Below are 24169 nucleotides of genomic sequence, written 5' to 3'. Positions count from 1 at the left end.
GAGGTCACTCAGCGAACGTGGTTATTATGCATAATAAAGGCAGAGGACTTGAAAGATTGGATTGAGGGCTGGTGAGAGGAAAGGGGACCAATGATTCTGAAATTTGTGCGCCCGTTTGGCGATGCTATTAGCTGACCCAGGGGGCATGACCAGAGGCCTGGATTTTGATGATAGAAGACGGTATTTGGTTTGGGATTTGCATTTAGGGTATTTTTGAGATGGACAGGTCAGAAATAGGAGGTAGGCAGTTAAGTGGAAGGATCTGAAGCTTGGAGACCAGAGATGCTTTGTGAATTGTCTGTGCATAGGAGATGGTTAAACCTGTGAACATGGTTGACGTTGACTAGGAACCAGACAGCACCAGAAGAGAGGACCTTGGCCTGAGCCTTGATTAAGGCCATTGTTTAATGGGAATACCAAAAAAAAAAAAAAAAAAAAAAAAAAACCAGGAAAACCCCATGAGGGTGTGGAAATAATTGACAGAGCTTCAAGTAGGGGAATGTTGTGGTCAAGAAAGAGAATGATAGGAAGATGATTTATGCCCGGGACTCTGATTCTGCATGTGACCGGAATGGGCCATAGGGGACATCGTTTGAGGGCCCTGGACAGTCTTGGGACTTGGCCCTAGTGGACTCACCCTCTCTTCTCTACTGGGGAGGCCAGCAGACACAGGCCATTTAAAGAACAATGGCAGCATCAGCCTGCAGGGTGGCAGATAGCAGAGCACACAGGACTCCTGACCCAGAAGATAAACCCAGGGCTGCCTGGGAGTCATCTGGGCTTGGGGAATGTCACCTTTCCTACAGCTCCCTTCCCCTACTGTGGCCATCAGGGCCAGTGTAGGTCCACCTTCTCTCCCTGAACTCTGAACCCACTGTTTCCAGAACACACCAGACTCCTGTGTCAGGGCCTTGGCTCCCATGACCCTCTGCCCAACGTGTGCAGGTCACCCTCCAGACCTGCCTCCCACAGCGCTCTCCAGACCCTGCAGGCTCTCAGTGCTGTTTGCATGACCTTATGGTTATCTGCTTCCCATCTGCTTCCTCCACCAGGCAGGGGTTTTCTCAAGGACAGGAACTCAAATGCCTTACTGATCTGTTTCCCCAGCACCAACCTGGGGCCTGAGGTGGAATAGGTAGATGCCTAGTTAATGTTTGATTGGATGGAATGGATGAATAGACTAATAGGTGACTGCTGTGCTCTTTTCCAGCTTCAAGTTCTCTGGGTGGGGCCTCCTTCCCTCTCTTGGGGCCTGGGTATGTTGTGGCCACCTCTGTAATGGGTGAGAATGAGCTAGCATCCTAGGGAAGAGGGCTGTCTGCTTGGGCAATACGAAAGCTCGCTCTGCCTGCCTTTACCCAGTGTCAGGACAGTGGCTGCTGTGGGGATGCCACAGAGGGCCCCGGTTTGCCATGAATCACCATGTGACCATGACCAGACCCTTCAGACCCTTCATTTCTTCATTTCTCTGAAGAGGAGATTCTTTTAGTATCTAGCTTCTAGGTAACTTGTATATTGGTGAGGATCCTGTGCAGCAGCTGTGCCTTAGCATTTAGTTTGTGGCAGTGCAGGGTCCTGTGCGGGGGACGCCACAGACCTCCATCTAGCTCTCTGAATGGACTCTTCCTGTTTACCAAGGTGGGACAGGGGCCGGATGCTGAGTCAGGCTTGGCTGCTCTTCTTGGCCACGTGTTTGGGAGAGCCCATTGTGAGTGTCACCTGTGTGTCCTGGGAAGGGGGTGCTGCGTCTCCCTTGCTGCTGGTCTGGTGTGGTGGCAGCTACGCACAGTAATAGAAAGGAGAGCGTGCCTCGGCGTCACCTTCCCTGTGCCGTGTCGGGCAGCTGTCTACAGGACCGTTGGAAGATGGCTTTGTTGAGGGCAGGGAACCCTGGACGTAGGTTCTGGCCAGGAAGCGTGGGTCTAATTTAAGGTCTTGGGTTTGGTGGTTGTGCCCCCTCTTCTCCCCTTCCACGGCCTTCACTTCTACCCCGGGGAAGGACTGGCTGGCTCCCCGGGCTGTCCTCTTAGGAGCCCTGCAAAAGGCTTAGTGCGCCACCCTCGCTTTCCCTTTTCTCTTCCCTAACGTCCCCACAGTCCTAGAACTGCTCCCGTGCATATCTCTGCAGTGGCACACAGAGTGGCTGTCCCACCGCACTAGGCAGGAGGAGAGTTGGCGGCAGGCTGTGGCTTGGCCTGATGTCTGGGTGGGCAGCAGGAGTCACAAGACAGGGAGCATTCAGATGGGTCCTCATGGGGCACTGTCCTCTTGCCTTTCCCCAGGGTACTAGCTGCCCATCATTGAGCTTGTCCCCTTGAGAGCACCTCTGCCTACCCAGTAATTTGGGTGCCATCCCAGGGATTGGGTCCTATTCTCCTGCAGAAGCAGGTTCTTAGCCAGTCCCGAGAGTTATCTTCCTTTTCAACTCTCAGAGTGCTGGAGATTCTTTCTGTGGCTCAGATGAGGAAACAGGCTCTTAAAGGGGCAGCCACTGCCATTACTGTCTCATCCAAAAGGCAGCTGATATTAAGCTGCATGGCTCGGATGCTCTGCTCTAAGTACTGGTCTCTAGTCTTTGTGGTTTCAGGTCAGGAATCTGTCCTGGCCGTGAAAGGGAAGATGGGAAAGGAGAAGAGAAGAGGTGGAAAGGGTACATTGCTCTTTCCATTGTCCTTGGCCTGGTCGTGCAAACTTTGGTTTTACAGATTCAATCTTGTGGCATTCTGCTTCAGTGCTTAATGCTGTCCCCAAGTGTCAGGCAGCAGGCACATTTCCTTCTGTTGAAAAACCACAACACAAGCCCTCTGAGGTTGGTGTGGTAGGGTGGGCCAAGGCTCCTGCTCCCATGTGGGGGTCTGTGTAGTAGTGTGTCTGCAAGTGAAGGGTCTTTGGCTAGGGTACCCTCAGTTGTGTGTGGTGCTGGGGATTGAACCCAGGGCCTTGTGTGTGTGAGGCAAGCACTCTACCAACTGAGCCCTACCCCAGCCCTGAAACCTCATTTTATCCCTCATGAGCCAGAGAGGATCTCCTGCTTGGTCTTTCAGATCTGTGGGCCTCTCATTCCTGTACCCTCCTGTGTGCAGAGTGGCGGAGCTGCACGTGTCTCGGACTGAATGGGAGCATGCAGGGGGGTGCAGCAGGCCCAGGAAGCAGCACCTGACTTGAAACATTGGTGCCGATCTGAATGGAGGCCCACTTCTCCCGACAGGCCCCTCCTGCAAGGCCCCATTTTGAGCTGGGGAAATGGCTGCTTGGATTCTTGCCCTTGTGGCCCAGCTTTCTCTCTCAGGCTTGTGTCTACCCCCAGCAGAGCTCTGCAGACAGCCACGTGTGTGTCTCCCTTGCCAGCTGTCACAGGCCCCAGCTTGGCAGCAGTGGGCACGTGAGCAGGTGGGTGGGTTCCCGTCAGGGCCCTTAGCAGCCTTTCAAGGTAAGGGGAAGCCCGGTTTCTTGACGGGAATACTAAGGTGAAGGAGCGAAGGATTTCCAGGCCTCCTGGCCGTCATTTCAGACCTGTGTGGTTCTCCTTGCTGGCCTGGCAGCTCTAGGAAGCAGATAGCAGCCAAGGTTTCTTGGAGGAACAGAGGAGGAGATCTCCACTCGGGGTAGGAGGCAGAGCCGAGCCCCAGGATTCCACCGAGGGCGCTGGCAGCCTGGCTTGTGAGAGGCTGTCAGCCCCCAGAGCTTGCCTGTGATGACAGTCCTTGGCATGAGGTGGCGCTGCGGGGAGTGCCCCTCACTACCCCAGGGCCCCTCAAGACAGGCAGTGTCTTCGTTTCCTTATTGGAGTGTGGGGACTGAATGTCAGGCTGGTGTCCCCCACTGCCTCGCCTACCACGGCCCGTTTTCAGTGGCACACCCAGGTCGTTCCTGGAGCCTGCATGGCCTTCGCCTAGGAGGAATGAGTGTTCAGAAGTTCTGGGCAGGCTGTGCCCTCGGGGCGAACCTGGGGATCCAGCCAGAGGCCTCCTGGTTGTGGGTTCCTGTCCTTGTCCTCAGAGAGTTCTTCCTCCTCTCCCCCCCATCCCCTGCACAGTGAGGGCCTCTCAGTAACCTGGCTCTTTCTTTCCCCTGAACGTTCTTCTCCCACAGTTCTATGTGGGAGAGGAGGCTGGCCGTGGGCCTCCAGGTACAGGACGTGGCTCTCCTGCCCCCCCAAGCTTCCAGGTTCTGGGAAGCTCTCTCTTCCTCCTGCCTGGCCTAGATCATGCCGGACCAGTTCAGCCTCCCACTCCTGCCCTGCAAGTAGGGCAGAGCCATGTCTGACTCGAGTCTCCCTGTGATGGCAGCTCCTGGAGGGCCAGCCCTGGCTCTCAGGAAAGAAGACCCTGCTGTATTGTCCTGGGAGGACGGGGTGGGGTACAGTAGCCCAAGACGTGCTTTCAGGAACCTGGCGGAGCATCCCGCTGCTCCAGGTTCTCAATTGCTGGTGGCCGTAAGGGTACCAGAGCTAGGTTGGTGTCTCCTCATGGGAGGCCGTTCAGGGGACCAGGTGTGGCCTGGGGGAGCTTGGGGAGTCAGATGCCAGCCTCAAGCTGCTCTGCCTGCCTAGTCCCTGTGTCAGCAGGCGCCTGTTTTGTGTTCTGCCTGGTCTCTGTGGCAGTGTGCCCAGGAGCACAGGGCACAGGACTGGAGCTCACCTGTGTGCGTGCACATGCACATGTGACCAGAGGGTGCGGGGTGGCTGCAGCTGGCCCTGCAGTTACCTGCCAAATAGTAGCTGCATCATCGTGGACTAGCTTTGATGCCCAGTGGGCAGCAGAGAGGAAAGACCCTGCTGTGGACCACGAGGCCCTGGCCCTAGGTGCGTGTGCCCACCCACACCTACCTTTGTAAGGGGGTGTAAGGGGGTGACATCTCTGCACCGGAAGAACATACTGGTTTCTGTTTGAAAAGGCAGAGTTTGTGGCTCCTGTGCATTTTCTGATGTGGGCGTTTCCCCTGGGGGAAGCACCTCCTGCCATCGCGGGTGTTCACTCTGTGTTCTTGGGCTGGGTCTGTGTAGCCCGTCCTCCCCTCCGTGTCCACCTGAGTGTTTTCACGCCATCCTCACTTCACTGCCCACTCCCGACCTGTGTGTCTGCTTCTTCCATTCGTCCTTCGGTCATTCAGCAGGTGCTGCCTGACCTGGGGGGTGAGGAGCGTAGGTCTGTGCAGCACCACACGGCATGGCGAGGTGACCGTGCGGGGTGGAGCTTCTCAGCTGGGTCTTGGTGGAAGAGAGTGGAGCCCAGCCAGGGACCGGGATGAAATGGGGAGAGAAGCCCTGGCTGTTCTTGCCGTAGGTCTAATGTAGTTTGAATGGAACAGAGAAGACGTGAAGACAAAAAACTCAGGTGATTTCTGAGCTCCCATTATGAAAAGCTTTGAAGACCTGAGAGCAGGTCATTAGGCTGGCAGGAGAGGTCTGGGGGTGGGAACAAGTGGAACCTTCGGGGTCAGAGCAGTGTTGTTTTTACAGATACATATTTTTAGTTGTAGATGGACACAATACCTTTATTTATTTTTGGTACTGGGGATCGAACACAGGGGCACTCGACCACTGAGCTACTTCCCCAGCCCTATTTTGTACTTTATTTAGACAGGATCTCACTGAGATGTTTAATTAGCGCCTTCCTTTTTGCTGAGGCTGGCTTTGAACTTGAGATCCTCCTGTCTCAGCCTCCTGAGCTGCTGGGATTACAGGCGTGTGCCACTGTGCCTGGCTAATACCTTCGTTTGATCTATTTTTATGTGGTGCTGAGGATCAAACCCAGTGACTCACACATGCTAGGCAAGCGCTCCACTGCTGAGCTACAACCCAGCCCCCAGATCAATGTTTTATGAAGATTCAGAAGAGTCAGAACAGACAGCCAGTTGGTAGGAACTAGGGGTGGGCCCTCAACTAGAGGACAGGCCAGGGGGCTCTGCTGAGAGGACAGAGTTGGGCCCAGGAAGAACCAGTACTGTGGTGGCAGGGACCTGGGGCTGGGGTCAGCAGTGATGCCACTGCTCCCAGTGGGTTGGGCAGGGCTGCTGTGATGCAGGGACAGGACAGGAAGAGCCTGGGTGTCGGGTCCATCCAGGCCAGAGTGCACTTGGGCCTGGCAGGGCTTTGGTGTTAGGGCTGGCGGGCAGCGCTCCACATCTGTAGGTGAGTCTAGGGTCAGAGCATTTTTAGAGGCGCCTAAGCTGAGGGGAAGCTCGGTCATCTCTAGAGGTTGGCTTAGCAAAGCTGCTTCTGCTTGACCTGGTCTTCCCTAAATCTGCCCTCTGTCCAGGCTTCCAGCTGGCCCCAGGGCCTAGTGTAGCTATGTCATGAGGGGCAGCCATCCTGTGCTGGAGCGTGTCGGGGTCTTCCCAGGCCTCAGATCAGAGCCTCTGCACCTGAGCAAGCTCCGGCTGGTGGGGAGCAGAGTTCCCTCTGAGCGCACGGTGTTGGCACTTTGAACCGCAGCAGCTTTGGGCCTTACCAGTTACCTCCTGATACTCTTGTTTGTTGCCTCTTTAGGTGCAGCAGTGGAGACAGTGGTTGACCCTCTGCCGAGATCACACAGCTGATGTGAGGTGGAGCTAGGGTTCTAGTTCAGGCAGCCTTGCCCCCGTGCCTGTGCATGTTTTCTCTGCCACCCTGCCTTCTAGAGACTCAGTTCAAGCCCTTTGCCTTATAGATGGTAAAATTGAGAAGTTAAGTGAGTCACTTGGCTCAGTTGCTCTGCATCCTCACTCAGGTTAGTGGCCAGGGCAGGTCACTTGCCCTTCAGGCCTGTGTACTTCCCGACCTGTGGTGTGTGAGGGCCCTTTGATAAGGAAGAGATGTCAGGCCAAATGGTGGGCTGGGCCCAGGATGGCTGCAGCACTCGGACAGCTGCTGCCTTAGGGGAGACTTGGCCTCTTGCTGGAAGTTCTTTGGGGACGTCTTTAGTGTGTGGAGCATTTCAGGCACATACCAGTTTTATGGGACTGGACCCATCTGGACCTGTTCAGCCCTACCCCTGGGACTTCATGATTGGTTGTGTGTGTCTTTGTTCCAGAACAGCAATGATCCCCATTGCTCCTCCTGATGTGCAGCTCTTTTCCAGGTCCAAGAGTCCAAGGCTGTATTCTCTGCAAGGGAGCAGAGAAGGGGGAGGGAAGCCACAGAGCTAGCTCCCTGTCCTACTAGCTCGGTTTGGCCTCTCAGCCCTTAGCAAAGGTCTATCCTAAGATCAGCCTAGTTCTCTTTTATTACCTAAATTGCCTGTGAATTGTTTTGGCTCTGCCCCTGAGAAAGAGTGGGAGTATCTTTCTTTGTGGTCCCTCCCTAAGGGAGAGTGGGATTGAGTGAGGAAACCAGGCTGCCCTCCTTTTGGTGCCAATTCTGGTTGGCCCCAGATTGACCTTGACCCTTTCACTACCTTCCTAGTTGATATTCGTGAAATCAAGGAGATTCGCCCAGGGAAGACCTCACGGGACTTTGATCGCTATCAAGAGGACCCTGCTTTCCGCCCAGACCAGTCACATTGCTTTGTTATCCTCTATGGAATGGAATTCCGCCTAAAAACCCTGAGCCTGCAAGGTGGGAGTCAAGGGCTTGGAAGGAGGTAGGGGTAGGTAAGGGGAATGCCTTCGGCCCCTGCCCCCATGGGAGGTATGTGCCTTAATAAGCTCAGCTGTTCCCCTTGCTCACAGCCACATCCGAGGATGAGGTGAACATGTGGATCAAGGGCTTAACTTGGCTGATGGAGGACACATTACAGGCAGCCACACCCCTGCAGATCGAGAGGTAAGAAACCATGCCTGATGTTTGGGGGCTTTGGGAACAAGGGGAGCAGGGGCAGGGACTCTGTGTGCCCAGACACCATCTGTTCCCTTTCCCCCCAGGGCTTGCCCTGGCTGGAGAAGCTACCCTCATCTCAGGTCTCTCTCTCCAGGTGGCTCCGAAAGCAGTTCTACTCAGTGGATCGGAATCGCGAGGATCGGTGGGTGCTGAGCTGTGACTCGTACCTGGTAGCCGAGAACGACAGTAGCCATGCCTCTGAGCAGCTGCCTGATGAGCCAGAGGGACCCATCCTGCCTTAAGTGGGGTGGGGGATTCTGGCACAAGTATCTTTCTACAGAACGCCCTCAGTGGTCAAGTGCTCTGCCCCTGGGCAGAGAATGGACGTGCAGACCTAACTCTGGGTGTCGTGCAGGTCACCCAGAGGGTCAGGGTGACTGGTAGTACATGAGGGGGATCCCTTGAAATTCATGCTGAAAGTCTGGTACGGTAGCCACGTGGGCCACAGGGAGTTGGGGAAACAGACCAGATGGGATAGTGTGGGTGCTATACCGTAGTCAGGCCCTCGGATCATCCCAAGAGGTGGGAGACCATGGAGGTTCTGAAGGGCAGTGACAGGCTCCGTCTTAATTTGCTTAGGATCATACTGCAGTGTGGAGGGCTCTTCAGAGCCACTTCACCCTCCATGTGACAGCTGGCAGAACTCGGATCTGGGTGGTAAATGGTAGCATGTGGTTGGTTTCAGGCTATATTGTATTTTAAAAGACAGAGCCAGGAAATAATTTCCTACCATATTAATTTTTGGGATGTGGAGAAAGAGTTAAAGATCAGCAGACTTTTTGAATTGAGCAACTGGAACAGTGGGATTGCCATCGATAGAGCAGGAGGACCTTGGGAGGGACACAGTGCGGGGCGTTCAGGGGTTCCGTGCAGGGTGTAAGTTAGGATGTGAGTTAGCCACCGAGGTAGAGGTGTGGAGTTGGCAGGTGGGTAGAGTGAGTTCAGGAGAGGAGTCGGGGCCAGAGATACTGACTTGGGAGTATATGGGTGCTAGGGGAACTCTTGTGGGCAAGAGGTCCACCGGGGGGCAGGTATAGCAAGTAAAGGGAAGAGGGCCAGTGGCTGATCCCAGACCACTCCCACATTAGGCACTGGGGCCGAGCGGCAGTAATGAGGATGAGAGGAAGCCATGGGGAGGAGGGAGTGGTGACAGCTGCAGGTACTCTGTGTTCAACAATATAGTGGGCAGAGCATCGCCAGCCAGGTGGTAGGAGAGGTTTGAGGACACAGAGGGAGTGTGTCCCAGGAGTTTTGTCACCGAGGGGAAGAGAGAGCTAGGCGGAAGGACAGAACAACGGCCTGTTCACATACTAATGGGAAGAGGACAGTGGTAATCAGAAGAGAATAGCCATTTCCTTCCTGGAAAGTGGGGACCTTGCACATCAGCCTCCTGGGTGAATGAGGGTGCACACGAGTGCTCGCTCAGCCCCCGTTGACCGGGGCAGAACTGAGCCTCCTCAGAGTTCTGGTGCTTCTTGCCAGGCTGTCGGCCAGAGAAGAAGTGCCCCCTCCCTCCCAGCACCCACTGGGAGGAGACGGTCTCCTTTTTCCACCTTGTCCATCCTGTCGCCAGTCTGCAAATTGGCCCCATTTCCTGGGCACCCACAATCCTGGAGGGCAGGCACACATGCTCTCTGAATTCTTCACCCTGCCTGTCCCCCAAGAGTGCCCAGTCACCAGCAGTTGTATTTGACCGAACACATCCACCCACTTCCTCCCTGGCCCCTTTCACTGTGGTGGGGCTGGAGTTCTGAGGTTTCTGGTTGGGCATCAGATGGGGAACCCAGATCCAAGCCAGCCGGACGGCGGGAGACGCAGGCTAGAGCAGTGCAGGTGAGAGTGGGCTGGAGGTGGCTCTCCTTCCCTCCCATGCCTGCTCTGCTTGACTGAACCTCATCCCTTCTTGCCACGGTCATGAGCTCTTCTTTGCTTAGATGAGGAAACCTAGGCCCGGAGAAAGAAAGGTACTTGCCTCACTGTTAGGTTCTGATCCAGTCTTGTCCTAAGGTTGCCAAGTTCCCCAAGTAGAGCTGTTTACTCAGCCAGCCCCAGGTGAGCTCAGCCACCAGGTGGGAGGCCTTAGGAAACTGAATGAGACCCTTGGGGATGTCTGCCTTTCAGTATATCAGCCAAGGACCTGAAGAACATGCTGTCTCAGGTCAATTACCGGGTCCCCAACATGCGCTTCCTCCGAGAGCGGCTGACGGTAAGGGCCTCTGGGGACTGCTGGCAGGGCAGGGAGGCCAGAAACCCTCAGCTGTGCCCTGACCAGCAGTCCTGCTCTGTACTGTGCAGGACCTGGAGCAGCGCAGCGGGGACATCACCTATGGACAGTTTGCTCAGCTGTACCGCAGCCTCATGTACAACGCCCAGAAGACGGTGCATGAGCCGCCTGTCCTCCCCTGCCCTCGTTCTGCTTCTCCGCCCCACCCCAGCCCTGCTTGCTTCAGCCTTGGTGCCCTGCTTGGGGGCTTTGGGGTGCCACTGCTCCTTGAGGCCTGTCCCCATCTGTTGTCCCAGCCTCTCTTCCTGAGAGCCCCTGGCCTGTGTGGTCTCCCAGGGCTCTGTCCCTGACCAGGTTCTGTTTCCTGCAGATGGACCTCCCCTTCTTGGAAGCCAGCACCTTGAGGTTTGGTTTGGAGATGGGAGGTGGGGCTCTCCCCTGGGTGATTCTGATGCAGGTGGGACAGTGATGGGAGGGGTGAGCCGTGCTGGCCAGGAGCTGGGCTCTGCCCGGTGAAGGGCCCTGCTCTCTGTGGACCGTAGGCACTCGCCTTTTCTCTGCAGGACTGGGGAGCGACCGGAGCTCTGCCGAGTGTCTCTTCCTGAATTCCAGCAGTTCCTCCTTGAGTACCAGGGGGTACGGTTGGGCCAGGGCATCAGGCTGGTGGAGGTGGGGGAGCGTTCGTCCCTGGCTAGAGGCTTCTCTCATGCCTGCCCTCCCCGCCGCTCAGGAGCTCTGGGCTGTGGACCGGCTCCAGGTGCAGGAGTTCATGCTCAGCTTTCTCCGAGACCCCTTGCGAGAGATTGAGGAGCCATACTTCTTCCTGGATGAGGTGAGCCCCACCTGGGCCCTAGGAGCCCCTCTCCCTAGGGATGCCACTTGGAGCCTACCTGCTGCCTACCTTGCCCAGCCCAGTTGAGACCGAGCACCCTCTTCTGCTCACACTTCCCATCCTGGGTGGCAGCTGGCACTCACTTTCTCATTCCTTCCGCATTTGTTCCTGGACAGTTTGTCACCTTCCTGTTCTCCAAAGAAAACAGCGTGTGGAACTCCCAGCTGGACGCCGTGTGCCCAGACGCCATGAACAACCCGCTCTCCCACTACTGGATCTCCTCCTCGCACAACACGTGAGCGTGGCTCCTGTGCCCCGCCCAGCCCCTCTAGGGAGGGAGGACCGCCCTAGACCACACCTGCCTCTCTTTGACTGTCCAGGTACCTGACTGGGGACCAGTTCTCCAGCGAGTCCTCCCTGGAAGCCTATGCTCGCTGCTTGCGGATGGGCTGTCGCTGCATCGAGTGTGCGTGGGGACCAGGGGCTGGGGAGGGAAGGTGAGAGAGAGTCCTGCTCACTTGACCGTGGCGGTGTTGCTCCTCAGTGGACTGCTGGGACGGCCCCGACGGGATGCCAGTCATTTACCACGGACACACCCTAACCACCAAGATCAAGTTCTCCGATGTCCTGCACACCATCAAGGATCATGCCTTCGTGGCCTCAGAGTGAGTGGGCACGGGGAGGTCCAGCTCTCACTCCTGGGGACCCTCCACGCGCTCTGCCCGACTCCCTGCCTCCATCTTTGTTTCCTCTCGGCCTCTCCTCTCCTGCTTCTTGAGCTCTTGTTTCCCAAGTTCTTCCTTGTTTCCTGCATTCATGACCCACCTTTTTTATAGGTTCTTACAGCCTGTGGAACACCTTCAAGCTCATCTCACCCTCAAAACACACGCCCTTAACCTTGATCTCTGTGGCTTTTGTTTTGTTGTTCTGGTACTGGGGCTTGAACCCAAAGACACTTCACTAGGGAGCTGCATCCTCAGTGCTTTTTATTTTTACTTTGAGACAGGGTCTCACTAAGTTGCTTAGGGCCTCGCTGAGTTGCTAAGGCAGGCCTCAGGGGCTGGGGAGATAGCTCAGTCGGTAGAGCGCTTGCCTTGCAAGCACAAAGCCCTGGGTTCGATCCCCAGCACCGCAAAAAAAAAAAAAAAAGGCAGGCCTCAAATGTGAAATCCTCCTTCCTGAGCCTCCCAAATTGCTGGATCATAGGCATGTGCTGCCACATCTGGCATCACCCAGGATCTCTTCAGACTAGTGTCCCACCAGTTCCTTTTCCCTCGCAGTCCAGAGAAGCATCTGTGACCGTTCCTTAGTTCCTGTTCATTGCCTAGCCTGTGGTCACTAGTCCCCTGCACCTCACTGAAGGCACCGGCGGCCCAGTGGTCCTCCGGCAGCTGTGTTGAGAGCTGCTCCAACTCCCCTGACCTCTCTGTAGTGTGGTGTCTTGTCTGCACTGCTGGGCAGCCTCCGTAAATGGACCACCTCTGGGGCTTCCCTCTGCAGCACCTGCCCCGCCTGGTTCCTGGTGTTTTGTAGCTGCCCCTCCGTCTCACCAGTGGCTGTGGCCACAGCCGCCTCTTTTCTGAGAGAGCTCCCGGATGTAGGATGCACCCAGGCCGGTGGCTCCCAGCACCAGGGCTGTGGGTGGGGGCCATTTGGACTGAGCCTTGCCCCACAGAATTGTAGGGTCTGTGTCACCGCACTCATGTCCTGCCCCACAGGTACCCTGTCATTCTGTCCATTGAGGACCACTGCAGCATTGCCCAGCAGAGGAACATGGCTCAGCACTTCAAGAAGGTGCTTGGGGACACACTCCTCACCAAGCCTGTGGACATTGCTGCTGATGGGCTCCCGTCACCCAACCAGCTCAAGAGGAAGATCCTTATCAAGGTAGGGCGAGGGCTGGAGGGAGGAGCCCCACACTCGCAGTGTCTCCCGGCCTGGGTTTGCTTTGGACCTAGCCCTCCGGCAGGAGGAGTCACTGGGACTGGAGCAGGCACCGCGTGACCTGGCCTGCTCCGCGCAGCACAAGAAGCTGGCTGAGGGCAGTGCCTATGAGGAGGTGCCCACCTCGGTGATGTACTCCGAGAACGACATCAGCAACTCCATCAAGAATGGCATCCTCTACCTGGAGGATCCCGTAAACCATGTGAGGTCCCGGGCAGGGCCGGGCTGGGCTGGGCTGGCTGGGCTGGGCATGGTGTGGTGCGGCAGGGTGATGAGGGGCCCTGACTCAAGTCCCTTTGGTCTGTTCCAGGAGTGGTATCCCCACTACTTCGTTCTGACCAGCAGCAAGATCTACTACTCTGAGGAGACCAGCAGTGACCAAGGCAACGAGGATGAGGAGGAGCCCAAGGAGGTGAGGAGTTGGCCTGGGGTTGGGCCGGGCGGGGTCGGGGCTGGGGTCAGAGTCACCGAGTCTTTGCTGGTGCCCTCGCCTGCACAGGCCAGTGGAAGCACAGAGCTGCACTCCAATGAGAAGTGGTTCCACGGGAAGCTCGGCGCGGGGCGGGATGGGCGGCACATTGCAGAGCGCCTGCTCACTGAGTACTGCATCGAGACTGGGGCTCCCGATGGCTCCTTCTTAGTGCGCGAGAGTGAGACCTTCGTGGGTGACTACACGCTGTCTTTCTGGTAACCCGCTCCCAGTGTGTCGCACGTGCTCAGTCAGCACATATGTAGCCATAATCTCCAGAAACGGCCACATTGACTCCTGGAGCCCTTGTTCCAGGCTTCTGTGTGGAACGTGGTTTCTTCACATGTGTTGTGACTACGCATTTTCAGCCCCTTCGAAGGCCTCCTGCCCCTTCCCTGAGCTCCTCTGGAGGCTGACCTTCCTCTTTGAGAGTTGATGCCTCACTTGGGGGTAAAACTTGGTCTTTGGAGCCCTGACCTGTGTCTCATGCGTCCCTCCATCCTCTCCTTCCCTCAGGCGGAACGGGAAAGTCCAGCACTGCCGAATCCACTCCCGGCAGGATGCTGGAACCCCCAAGTTCTTCTTGACGGACAACCTCGTCTTTGACTCTCTCTACGACCTCATCACACACTATCAGCAGGTGCCCCTGCGCTGCAATGAGTTTGAGATGCGCCTTTCAGAGCCTGTCCCACAGACCAATGCCCACGAGAGCAAAGAGTAAGGGAGAGGACAGGCCCTGGTGGGCAGGAACTTGGGTGGCTGGCTGTGGCTGACTCTGTCTGTCCTCAGGTGGTACCACGCAAGCCTGACCAGAGCACAGGCCGAGCACATGCTGATGCGTGTGCCCCGGGACGGGGCCTTCCTGGTGCGGAAACGGAGCGAGCCCAACTCATATGCCATCTCCTTCCGGTGAGGGGTCAGGCCAGGGAAGCTGGGGGCGGATATGGGGCCTCACCTGAGTCTGTGCTGTCCTGACTCCCATGTGACCATCCTGTCCTTGTGAAGGGCCGAAGGCAAGATCAAGCACTGCCGTGTCCAACAGGAGGGCCAGACTGTGATGCTGGGAAACTCAGAGTTCGACAGCCTCGTCGATCTCATCAGCTACTATGAGAAGCACCCGCTGTACCGCAAGATGAAGCTGCGCTACCCCATCAATGAGGAGGCGCTGGAGAAGATAGGCACAGCCGTAAGGGGATTGTGGGGAAGCAACCTAAAGCTTAATGGTCACTACATGTGCTTGACCCAAGTCCTAGGGTGTGTTGTAGAAGCTCCCAAGGAGGGAGTCATAGACTGGGCACCAGGAAGGTGTCCTGGAGGGAGTGACGTCTGAGCTGCATCTGCACGGATGGGGCTGGGCATTCAATCAGGAAACCAGCGAGCCGAGGTGTGGGGTGAGCTCACAGAGGGAGAAGTACACAGACGCCAGGAACTTCCTCGCAGGCCTAGCCTGGACTGTCCCCCTGGAGGAGAGCAGGCCACACAGTGTGGTTGTGCAGATGCCCTCCTGGGGGCTGGGATGGAGGGCAGGGCTGCAGGGGACGCTAGCAGAGGAAGAAGGCAGGACTCACGGAGCAGTGGATGACCACAACTCGACCCAGGCCATGGCCTTGAGTAGGAGGGTGTCTCGAACAGGAGAGCTGAGAGAGACTTGTCATGAGGGGACATAGGCAGCCCTGGACAGGCAGGAGCATGCTGGGGGCTCTTCTAGACATTGGGTTCAGCTACCAACAGTCACGGTCCCTGGTGCCTGTGGGGACCTAGCTACAAGCCTCTCAGGAGCCAAAGTAGAGATTTTAGAATCACTTGTACCTCGGGATCAAATGTGCAGAAAGGAGAGGCCTGGCCCCTGTGCACCAACCAGTTGGGGGCTCCCAGTGGACCATGTGTCAGTGAAGGGACTTGTTGAGGGGGGCCAGGTGGAGGCCAGCTGTGCTGGGAAAAGGGGGCCCATGAGTATGAGCACCTGCTTTGCAGCATTAATAGGTCTGAATGTGTCCTGTTTCCAGGAGCCTGACTATGGGGCCCTGTACGAAGGCCGCAACCCTGGCTTCTATGTGGAGGCAAACCCTATGCCGACTTTCAAGGTACAGATTAGCCCTCGAACAGGAAGCTAAGGCAGGGGGGATCCCCAGCTGCTTGGGCCTTGCATTTTTGGGTTCTGGGCCCATCTGTGGTCTGTGTGGAGAAGTGGTTGTGGTTTTCTAAGGCCTAAGAGGTTGTGAAAGACGTGTGGTTTGCAAATGACTGCAGCTCTCCCAGGGCTGACCTGTCTTTTGAGTTAGCACTGACCCTTCCAGATTGTTCCCGAGGGGTGACCCCATTTCTTCCGTGAGTAGCAACAAGGGTGGGAGGCACACTGGCCAGTCGCTCTCTTGTGGAGATCTGTCATACAGGATTTTCCTCTTTTTTGCTCTTTACTCTGAGGTATCGGAGACGGTGCCCTATTTCTTACCCACTTTCCTCAGTAGCCAGGGGCTCTTCAGAGATGAGGATTGATGGGGTCCCAGCCATTTCAGGAGCGGTGGGGATGCATTAACCCACGCGTCTCACCCCTGCAGTGTGCGGTCAAAGCCCTCTTTGACTACAAGGCCCAGAGAGAGGACGAGCTGACCTTCACCAAGAGTGCCATCATCCAGAATGTAGAGAAACAAGATGGAGGCTGGTGAGCCTGCTCCTGGAGCCAGATGATCTGATGCGGTGGGCCAAGAGTCCAGGGCCCCAGAGGTGCTGGCCCTGAGAGGGCTTCGGCCATGAGCTCTCTGGAGTGTGTCCCCTGTGTGCACCAGCAATGCCTGCCCTGGCCTACCTTAGATGTGGGAGTCCCCAGCTAAGGCTGCTGTCCTTGTGGGAGTTTGGGATGATTGCTGAGGGTCAGCACCTGGTTTCCACAGGTGGCGAGGGGACTATGGTGGGAAGAAGCAGCTGTGGTTCCCATCAAACTATGTGGAAGAAATGGTCAACCCAGCAGCCCTGGAGCCTGAGAGGGAGGTGAGTCCAGAGCCACACGGTGGCCTGGGATTTCCCTGACCCAGGTCCTCCTCTGCACACGTCCATCGCACATGGTCCCAGGCCTGCTTGTGTGTGCCACAAACACCTGTCACTCATGTGCAGCGTCGCACAGGTGGTGCAGTGACCGTGCTGACCATCCTGTGGACTTTGCTTTCACAGCACTTGGACGAGAACAGCCCTTTGGGGGACTTGCTGCGGGGGGTCTTGGATGTGCCTACCTGTCAGATTGGTGAGCCCCCATCCTTCCCTCTAGGCTTGCACATTGTTCCTTGGGGTCAGGCTCTTCTGAGGAGGAAGCCAAAATGACTGAACCCTCAAAGGCCGCCCTCACTCCACATTCCCTCCCCCACATTCTGGACACCCCCAACACCCTCGGCTCTCTGGGCCCCTGCGTGCTCACTCTGTGCCAGGCACTGTGGAGTTAGGCAGGATCATCAGAGAGCAAAGCTTCTGTGGCTGGCTGCCCCCCGTAGTTCTGATGGGGTGTGCCACAGAGTGTTGGATGGGGTGGGAGACCCGACCTGAGCTGTGGCCTGGGTTGGGCAGAGCTGGGTGTGGAACACTGGTTCCACCAGGCTTGTGTCTGAGTTGAAATGTTTGTAAAATATCTGTGCAGTGGTCTAACCCACCCAAAGGTGTGGTAAGGCGGAAACGGGATGAGATAGAACCCACTCGAGCCAGCGCCAGGGGTGTGGAAGGGGACACAGCTGTTTTTCTCACCCCCCAGCCATCCGCCCTGAGGGCAAGAACAACCGGCTCTTCGTCTTCTCCATCAGCCTGACGTCAGTGGCCCACTGGTCCCTGGATGTTGCAGCTGACTCCCAGGAGGAACTGCAGGACTGGGTGAAGAAGATCCGAGAAGTGGCCCAGACCGCAGATGCCAGGGTGAGAGCCTGTAGGAACCTGAAGGGTGCTGGTGGGCACTGGGTGGGCAGTGTGGGTGTCCATCAGGGAGCCATGGCCTCCAACTCCCCACGCCATCCTTTCAGCATATCACGTAGCTGACTGCTCACTGTGCCACAGCCCCTGCCTTAGGTTGGGACCCAGAAGAAGCAAACAGAAGAACAGTATGGAGTGCTTAGGAAATGCTAAGTTTGAGACACTGCGTCATCTGAGTCTTCTTAGTGACCAGGTTAATGCACAAGGCAAGGAGAGCCAAGAGAAGTCCAGGGCTGGAAGCAGGAATGGGTACTCGAGGCCTAGGTGGGATGCGGTGGTGTAGGGTAGGAAGAGGGCCTGGGGTGGACTCCTGAGGGGTCTCCCATGAGACTCTGAGCCCCGGAAGCACTGGCAGAGAGACTGGAGGCTGCTGGGGAGATCAGGGCTCTGGTGTGTTACAGCTGCAGCCAAGTGAGATAAGAACCTGGAGGTCTCCACCCGATGGAGCAGCAGCAGGTGTCCTGGTGGCACAGCTGAAGCATGGAAGCAGCACAGCCGGGTGGGATGGCAGGAGGGCAAGGGGGTCTGAACAGCCGGCCGTGAGGGTGAGGTGGAAGCTGGGGCTTGGTGGGTGGTGGGAAGCCAAAGCTTGGTTAGAAGGACCATCCTGGGTGAAGCCCTTCCACTAAGCTTGGAAACAGGCCTTCTCAAGGGTAAGGGAGCTCCTGCTAGGAGGGTGCTGCCCAGGGCTTGATGGGCAGATCTGTAGCTGCTTAGAAAAACAGGCACCGCAAGGGAGGACTGGGGTGCTCAGGCCTGCCAGGGGTATGCTCGGGAAGATGAGGTGCCGAAAGACTGGGCGGCTGAAGGGCTGGATCCTGGGTCTAGGCTGAAAAGGGAAGGAAGAGTCTGAATAGAAGAGCCACCAATAGAAGAAACATGGGGACAACTGGAGTTCCAGGGGAGACAGGGTGGAAGGGCATTTGAGACTGGGTTTCTACGGCTGAAGTTAGGCATGGAGAAGAGGGAGCTGTGCTGTAGCTGAGGTGGTGAGAAGCTTCCTTAGGTACAGACAGACAGCTAGGGGCATGAGTCCCCAGAATGATCTCTGGTAAAGAGTTTTTGTCCTGGTATGAGACTGGGTAAGGAATTATTAGAAAGCATCACTGAGGAACCTGGCCAACCTTGGGGTCCCTGAGAGGTCATTTAGGACATGGCTGGTGATGAGAATTCTACCCTCTCAAGAGACTTGGAGGACAAGTATGAGGACAAGTTTGTCCTTAGGGACAGAATAATGATGATTCTGGGCTGAGGACTGTGACCTTATTTTTTGTCTTGTGGAGTCTGGAAGATACAGGGGATGGAGAGAGGGCCCCAGAGCACCTGCAGTGTGGGTGTGCCCAAGGTGGCAGGGGCTTCCTTCTCCTGGGCAGGGCTCTAGCCTGGGGCTACAGGGCCTTGTGTGTGTCACCAGCTCACTGAGGGGAAGATGATGGAACGGAGGAAGAAGATCGCCCTCGAGCTCTCTGAGCTTGTCGTCTACTGCCGGCCTGTTCCCTTCGATGAAGAGAGTAAGGCTGGGGGCGCAGGCGGGTGTGTGGGCCCGGGGCCTAGTGGTGCCTGCATTCTCCATAGCTGGTGCAAGAGGAGTGTTTAGTGTCCTCCCACCAGTGCCTGGGGACAGACTGAGTCTCCCTGTTTGGCCCAGAGATTGGCACAGAACGTGCCTGCTACCGGGACATGTCGTCTTTCCCGGAAACCAAGGCTGAGAAATATGTGAACAAGGCCAAAGGCAAGAAGTTTCTCCAGTATAATCGGCTGCAGCTCTCCCGCATCTACCCCAAGGGCCAGCGGCTGGACTCTTCCAATTATGATCCTTTGCCCATGTGGATCTGTGGCAGTCAACTTGTGGCCCTCAACTTCCAAACCCCAGGTGAGGCAGTCCCTTGGGCAGCAAGGGGAGACCTGGGGCAGTTGGACTGGGATGCATGGTAACTGGCTCTTGCAGACAAGCCCATGCAGATGAACCAGGCCCTCTTCATGGCTGGTGGACACTGTGGTTACGTGCTACAGCCAAGCACCATGCGAGACGAGGCCTTTGACCCCTTTGACAAGAGTAGCCTCCGTGGACTTGAGCCCTGTGCCATCTGCATCGAGGTGGGTAGTACTCACCTGTGGGCTTCAGGGTGGGTAAGGGATGCTCTTGGTTAAGGATTTTTTTTTTTTTTTTTTTTTTTTTTTTTTTGGTACTGGGGACTGATCCCAGGGGCACTTAACCTCCAAGCCACATCCCCAGCCCTTTTTTATATTTCATTTGGAGACAGGGTCTTGCTGAGTTTACTTAGGGCCTTGCTAAGTTGCTGAGACTGGCTTTGAACTTGGCGATCCTCCTGCCTCAGCCTCCCGAGCAGCTGGGATTATACTGTGCCCGGCTGGCTAAGGAATGTTGACAGTGAGCTGTCCGAGAGTAGAGACTGTTTGAAGCGTCAGAGCTGGAGGCTGCTGGCGTGCGTGGGGCAAGAGTACAGAACCAGGGAGAGCAGCATTTTCTGGGTCTCAGGGGCGTGGCAGCTGGCCTGCTGTTGCCTGTCTGAGGTAGAAAGTCAGGTATGGGTCCCTGCTGTGGGGCTGGGCTGACTGTGACCCTGACTTGGCACCAAGGAGTCAGGCTCCAGTAAGGCCAAGCTGCAGGAAGCCATGCCTGGCAAGAGTAGGCTGCTCAGAAAGGCTGAGGCTGGGCCGGAGCTAGGGCCGCTGATGAGCCAGGCACCAGTCTGCAGGAGCGGGGAAGAGCAGCAGCCTCCGTGCACCCCAGGCTCCCCGAGCTCCCCAGCACGTGCCCCCTGAGAAGCTGCGAGAGGACCAGCCCAGTCCTGTGAGTTCGGGGTGGGAGAGACCCTAGTAGAGCCTTGGAGGAGTGAGGGGCCCGGGCACGTGGAGGACAGTGCACAGCCACAGAGAGACTTTTTTTTGCCCTAAGGGGAAGTAATTTCAAAGACTTCCATGTTGAAATGGATTTAACATAAAGTGGACTGCAAAACTCAAATAACAATGTTGGCTCAAGTTTAAATGAACTGGTATAGGCAGCAGCTGCTCTGGACCCCCTTAGGACCCTGACTTAATGGGCAGTGTCCTTGAGGCCCAGCAGAGGGCGCACAGTCCCTGCACATTGACCACCTAGGTCTCCTGCAGTGGAGACTGCTGGTGCAGGAAGACAGTCCCTCCCACCTTTGCCTGCTTCGCAGGTGCTGGGGGCCCGGCACTTGCCAAAGAATGGCCGAGGCATCGTGTGTCCTTTTGTGGAGATTGAGGTGGCTGGAGCAGAGTATGACGGCGCCAAACAGAAGACAGAGTTTGTGGGTCAGTCTGCCCTCCCCGTCACGCCTCACCCTCCTGGGGCACGGAGGTCCTCGCCCCACATCCTCTTAGTGGTTTCCTGAAACCTTTGCCCCTACTTTCACAGTGGATAATGGACTCAACCCTGTGTGGCCGGCCAAGCCCTTCCAGTTCCAGATCAGTAATCCTGAATTTGCCTTCCTTCGCTTTGTGGTGTATGAGGAAGACATGTTTAGTGACCAGAACTTCTTGGCTCAGGCTACTTTCCCGGTGAAAGGCCTGAAGATAGGTGAGGACCTGTCCTCAACATAACATCCTATGGCCTTGCTGCCAGGGTGAGGCTGGGCCTCTTGCTTGGTCCCCTCGTGGGCTAAGGGCCAGGCTTTCCTCTTGTTAGGATACAGAGCGGTGCCTTTGAAGAACAACTACAGCGAAGACCTGGAGTTGGCCTCCCTGCTCATTAAGATCGACATTTTCCCTGCCAAGGTAACCGTAGCAGGGTGGGTGGGCTAGCCTGGGGAGACGCAGAGAGCCTCCCGAAGTCCAGAGGAGCCCTTGACTTCCCTCTTTGAGCAGGAGAATGGTGACCTCAGTCCCTTCGGTGGTACATCCCTGCGAGAGCGGAGCTCAGATGCCTCCAGCCAGCTGTTTCATGGCCGGACCCGGGAAGGCTCCTTTGAGGCACGCTACCAGCAGCCATTTGAGGACTTCCGCATCTCCCAGGAGCATCTCACAGACCACTTCGACAGTCGGGAGCGAAGGTGAGGGAGGTAGGGGAAGGTGGTCAGTGTGCAGCTTGGAAGAGGGGTGCTAGATCCAGGAAGACCAGCTCCAAGAGCTGGGGCCTGCTCTCCAGTGTCTTTCCTGGATAGAAAAGCTTTGTGTTGCTTTGGGCTGTCCCATTGGGTCAGGTCCTACTGCCAGTAAGGACATTCTTCCTTTCTGTGCAGGGCCCCAAGGAGGACTCGGGTCAATGGAGACAACCGCCTCTAGTTGCATCCCTGCTTGGTCAGAGCGGCAGGTGCTGCGCGCCTCATGGGATGCCTTGGACTGGGTTTCATGGAAGCTACCTGCTGTGGCAGCCTTCCTGGTCTTGCAGCCTGGAGCCTGGATTCCAGCCGGGAATGCTCGACAAAACCAAGCCATTAATGAGATGTACTGTTTTGGGCCTCCATGCCCAACCCTGGGTGAAGGCAAAACTGTACTGTGTCTCGCACTAAGCACACACATCTGGCCCTGACTTCTGGAGATGGGTTCTTCCCTCTTGTAGGGCCAGAAGCAGGGCCGATGCCCCTTGGAGAGAGGCTGTCACAGCTAGCCGCACAGGAGGCTTCAAGGAGCTGCTGACATTCCTGAGCGGAGGAGGAGGAGCTGCCTTGGTGGGCCAGGGAAACAAAGTTTACATTGTCCTGTAGCTTTAAAACCACAGCTGGGCAGGGTGAGGGGGTGATGCCCCCGCAGTTTAGCCCTGGAGCCAGGGTGGAGGAATGCAGAGCCTGTGAGGAGGGGCTCTGCCTTGCCAGAGGAGGAGGACACAGCACAAGGGCACGTTGCCCACGGCCGGGATACTATCCCGCCTGGAAGATACAGGGGATCATGATAAAAATAGCAGTATTATTTTTCTTCTCAGTGGTAGCGTACCTGAGTTACCCACTCCTCTGTCCTCACCCTCAGAGGACCATCTCAGAGCAGAGCCTTTGAGAGCGGCAGCCAGCTGTGGGGTGGGGCTCAGTGTGGGAGAAGAAACGGCCACGCCTATCCTGGTGAGCCTTTTCTTTCTTTTTTTTTTTCTTTTTTTTTTTTAAAGGCAATGAAGACTCAATATGCTCTCCCTTAGAAACAGGAAGGGGATTAAGGAGCTACTGCCTCCCAGGTAGGGGAGTCAGGCAGTCAGGTGCTGACCCAAGCTGCTGGCATCCCATGGTCAGCTCAACTTCCTATCTAGCTGGTAAAAACATGCAAGGACGGAGATGGAAAGTTCAGGAAGGCAGCCCCCACTTCTGAGGACAGAGGCAGGGGTCCAGGCCCGTGGGCGCAAAGGTGCCTCATAGCATAGCCAGCATTCAGCACACGCAAACCCACTGCCCACGTGGGCTCAGGGTTGGCCATTTGCTAGTTCTGCTGCCCTCTTGAGATCTGACTGCCAAATAAATCATCCTCATGTTCTTTTAACTTGTATGCTTTTCGGGGGGCTCAGGAAAGCCAGTTGCCTGGTGATTGCTTGGCAATAGAAGCCGGGTGTGATGTTTCTGGAAACCTCAGGTCAAGCAGATACTCCTTCTGGACTAACGGGAGCTATGAGGCCACCTCTGCCTTATCCTACAGTTCTACCATCTTGTGGAGAGAGGAGTTTGGTCCTTTCACACAGAGGTGGTTGGTGGGAATCCCTGTTTTCCTGCTCCAGGTTCTTTTTTCCCAGGAGCAGGGAGAGGTCTGTTGGCATTGCAAATAGGGCCCATCTGTGTCACCGTGTGATGAGCGCTTGCTGGTGCTGACCACTGTAATTTTTATCAGTACACGCCTTCATTGACTGAACAAGTGTCCTTCTGGACAGTGGCCTGAGGGAGGCCAGCTCTGCCTTCTCTTAGCTTCCAAGACAGGCTGTTGTGGGCTCTTGGCCACATTGCCTTTGCCTCTACTGCTGTTTTGAATCCTTTCTAGGAGAAAATATTCACAGTCGAGCGAATGTACAGATGAGTTTCATTTCATATTCCTCCAGCCGGACCTGACCATTGCTGACTGACCCATGGGGACCATCTTTGTTGAACCGAATGCCTTGGCACTCGTGGTCAGTTGCCTCACCTGCACACAGGCTGTGCACCTGGGACAGTGGGTGGCACTGCCTTCCACCCACTGGACATCTCAGCCCTGGTAGCACCTGAGTACCCCCATGGAGCCTCTGAAAAACACTGGCACTTGGAAGTCTCTCTTGGGTGTTGTTAGCAAGTTCCCTGGGTGATGAGGTTGAGTGATAGGGGTTGAGAAGCACAGACTTTGGCAAAGGAAACCAAAAGAGGGTTGGAAGGGGAAGTGAAGGGTACCAGGAATGCAGGCAAAGAGAAGTGGCCCTCCTCCCAGCTGGCTGGCAGACCAGGGACAAGTGGAAAGGGTCAAAGGAGCAGACTAGCTTTCAACAGCTTTTGCCCAGTGGACACACATGGAGAGAACACTGCCAGCGAGGTCAGGGCCTTCAGCTTCCTGCTGCAGGACAGACGGCTGCTCTCCAGGAAGACTGCAGGAGTAGCTGGCCATCTCGGTTGAGAAAAGCCATTAGTAAGTATTGAGCAGAAAAGGCAGGAGGCGCCCTCCTACCAGGCACATCCTGGACTTCACTTAAGGGATAAAGCTGGGGCTGGGAAGTCTTCTAACTTACCTGCCATCTCACCACAGTGAGTCTGTTGAGGGAAAAGAACAGTATCAGGATGTCCCACCACTAGCAAAGAGCAAGGCCATGCCTCCTTCACATCTTAAGTGGGTCAAGCCCTCAGCCTGAGTACTGTCCTCCCTGGGTCCCCCAGGGGCTAATCTGAGCATTCCATTCCCTACCTGGAAGCCACAGCAACCCACGTATGCCACTACTGCCAGTTACCCGAGTGAGCCACCGTGGCTCACCTGATGGGCTTCGGGGTTTCACACCACTTTGGTCCATCTGAGTCAACCCAGCTATTTCCCTAGGGC

The 24169-nt window shown here is 56.3% G+C and overlaps 1 protein-coding gene across 2 annotated transcripts in view; it reads left to right on the top strand.

Moving 5' to 3' along the window:
• Window positions 1-22741, top strand: part of Plcg1 (phospholipase C gamma 1) — a 33178-nt gene extending 10437 nt beyond the window's left edge. For both annotated transcript variants that reach the window (XM_047540345.1, XM_047540346.1), the window contains exons 3-33: window positions 7385-7537; window positions 7651-7744; window positions 7893-7940; window positions 9920-10004; window positions 10094-10177; window positions 10393-10427; window positions 10586-10658; window positions 10753-10854; window positions 11031-11149; window positions 11235-11320; window positions 11399-11519; window positions 12573-12741; window positions 12878-13000; window positions 13109-13210; window positions 13298-13485; window positions 13784-13984; window positions 14057-14176; window positions 14273-14453; window positions 15274-15351; window positions 15826-15929; window positions 16159-16255; window positions 16436-16505; window positions 17004-17161; window positions 18630-18726; window positions 18864-19088; window positions 19164-19312; window positions 20401-20515; window positions 20619-20780; window positions 20889-20977; window positions 21068-21252; window positions 21442-22741. In XM_047540345.1, the coding sequence (XP_047396301.1) occupies window positions 7385-7537; window positions 7651-7744; window positions 7893-7940; window positions 9920-10004; window positions 10094-10177; window positions 10393-10427; window positions 10586-10658; window positions 10753-10854; window positions 11031-11149; window positions 11235-11320; window positions 11399-11519; window positions 12573-12741; window positions 12878-13000; window positions 13109-13210; window positions 13298-13485; window positions 13784-13984; window positions 14057-14176; window positions 14273-14453; window positions 15274-15351; window positions 15826-15929; window positions 16159-16255; window positions 16436-16505; window positions 17004-17161; window positions 18630-18726; window positions 18864-19088; window positions 19164-19312; window positions 20401-20515; window positions 20619-20780; window positions 20889-20977; window positions 21068-21252; window positions 21442-21484 (3656 nt within the window). In that variant the 3' untranslated portion in view covers window positions 21485-22741. The remainder of the gene's footprint in view (window positions 1-7384; window positions 7538-7650; window positions 7745-7892; window positions 7941-9919; window positions 10005-10093; window positions 10178-10392; window positions 10428-10585; window positions 10659-10752; window positions 10855-11030; window positions 11150-11234; window positions 11321-11398; window positions 11520-12572; window positions 12742-12877; window positions 13001-13108; window positions 13211-13297; window positions 13486-13783; window positions 13985-14056; window positions 14177-14272; window positions 14454-15273; window positions 15352-15825; window positions 15930-16158; window positions 16256-16435; window positions 16506-17003; window positions 17162-18629; window positions 18727-18863; window positions 19089-19163; window positions 19313-20400; window positions 20516-20618; window positions 20781-20888; window positions 20978-21067; window positions 21253-21441) is intronic.
• Window positions 22742-24169: the final 1428 nt, after the last annotated feature.

The sequence above is a fragment of the Sciurus carolinensis genome, chromosome 2 (assembly GCF_902686445.1).
Source record: "Sciurus carolinensis chromosome 2, mSciCar1.2, whole genome shotgun sequence".
NCBI classification, from domain to species: domain Eukaryota; kingdom Metazoa; phylum Chordata; class Mammalia; order Rodentia; family Sciuridae; genus Sciurus; species Sciurus carolinensis.
This window is presented reverse-complemented; position numbering and strand designations above follow the sequence as displayed.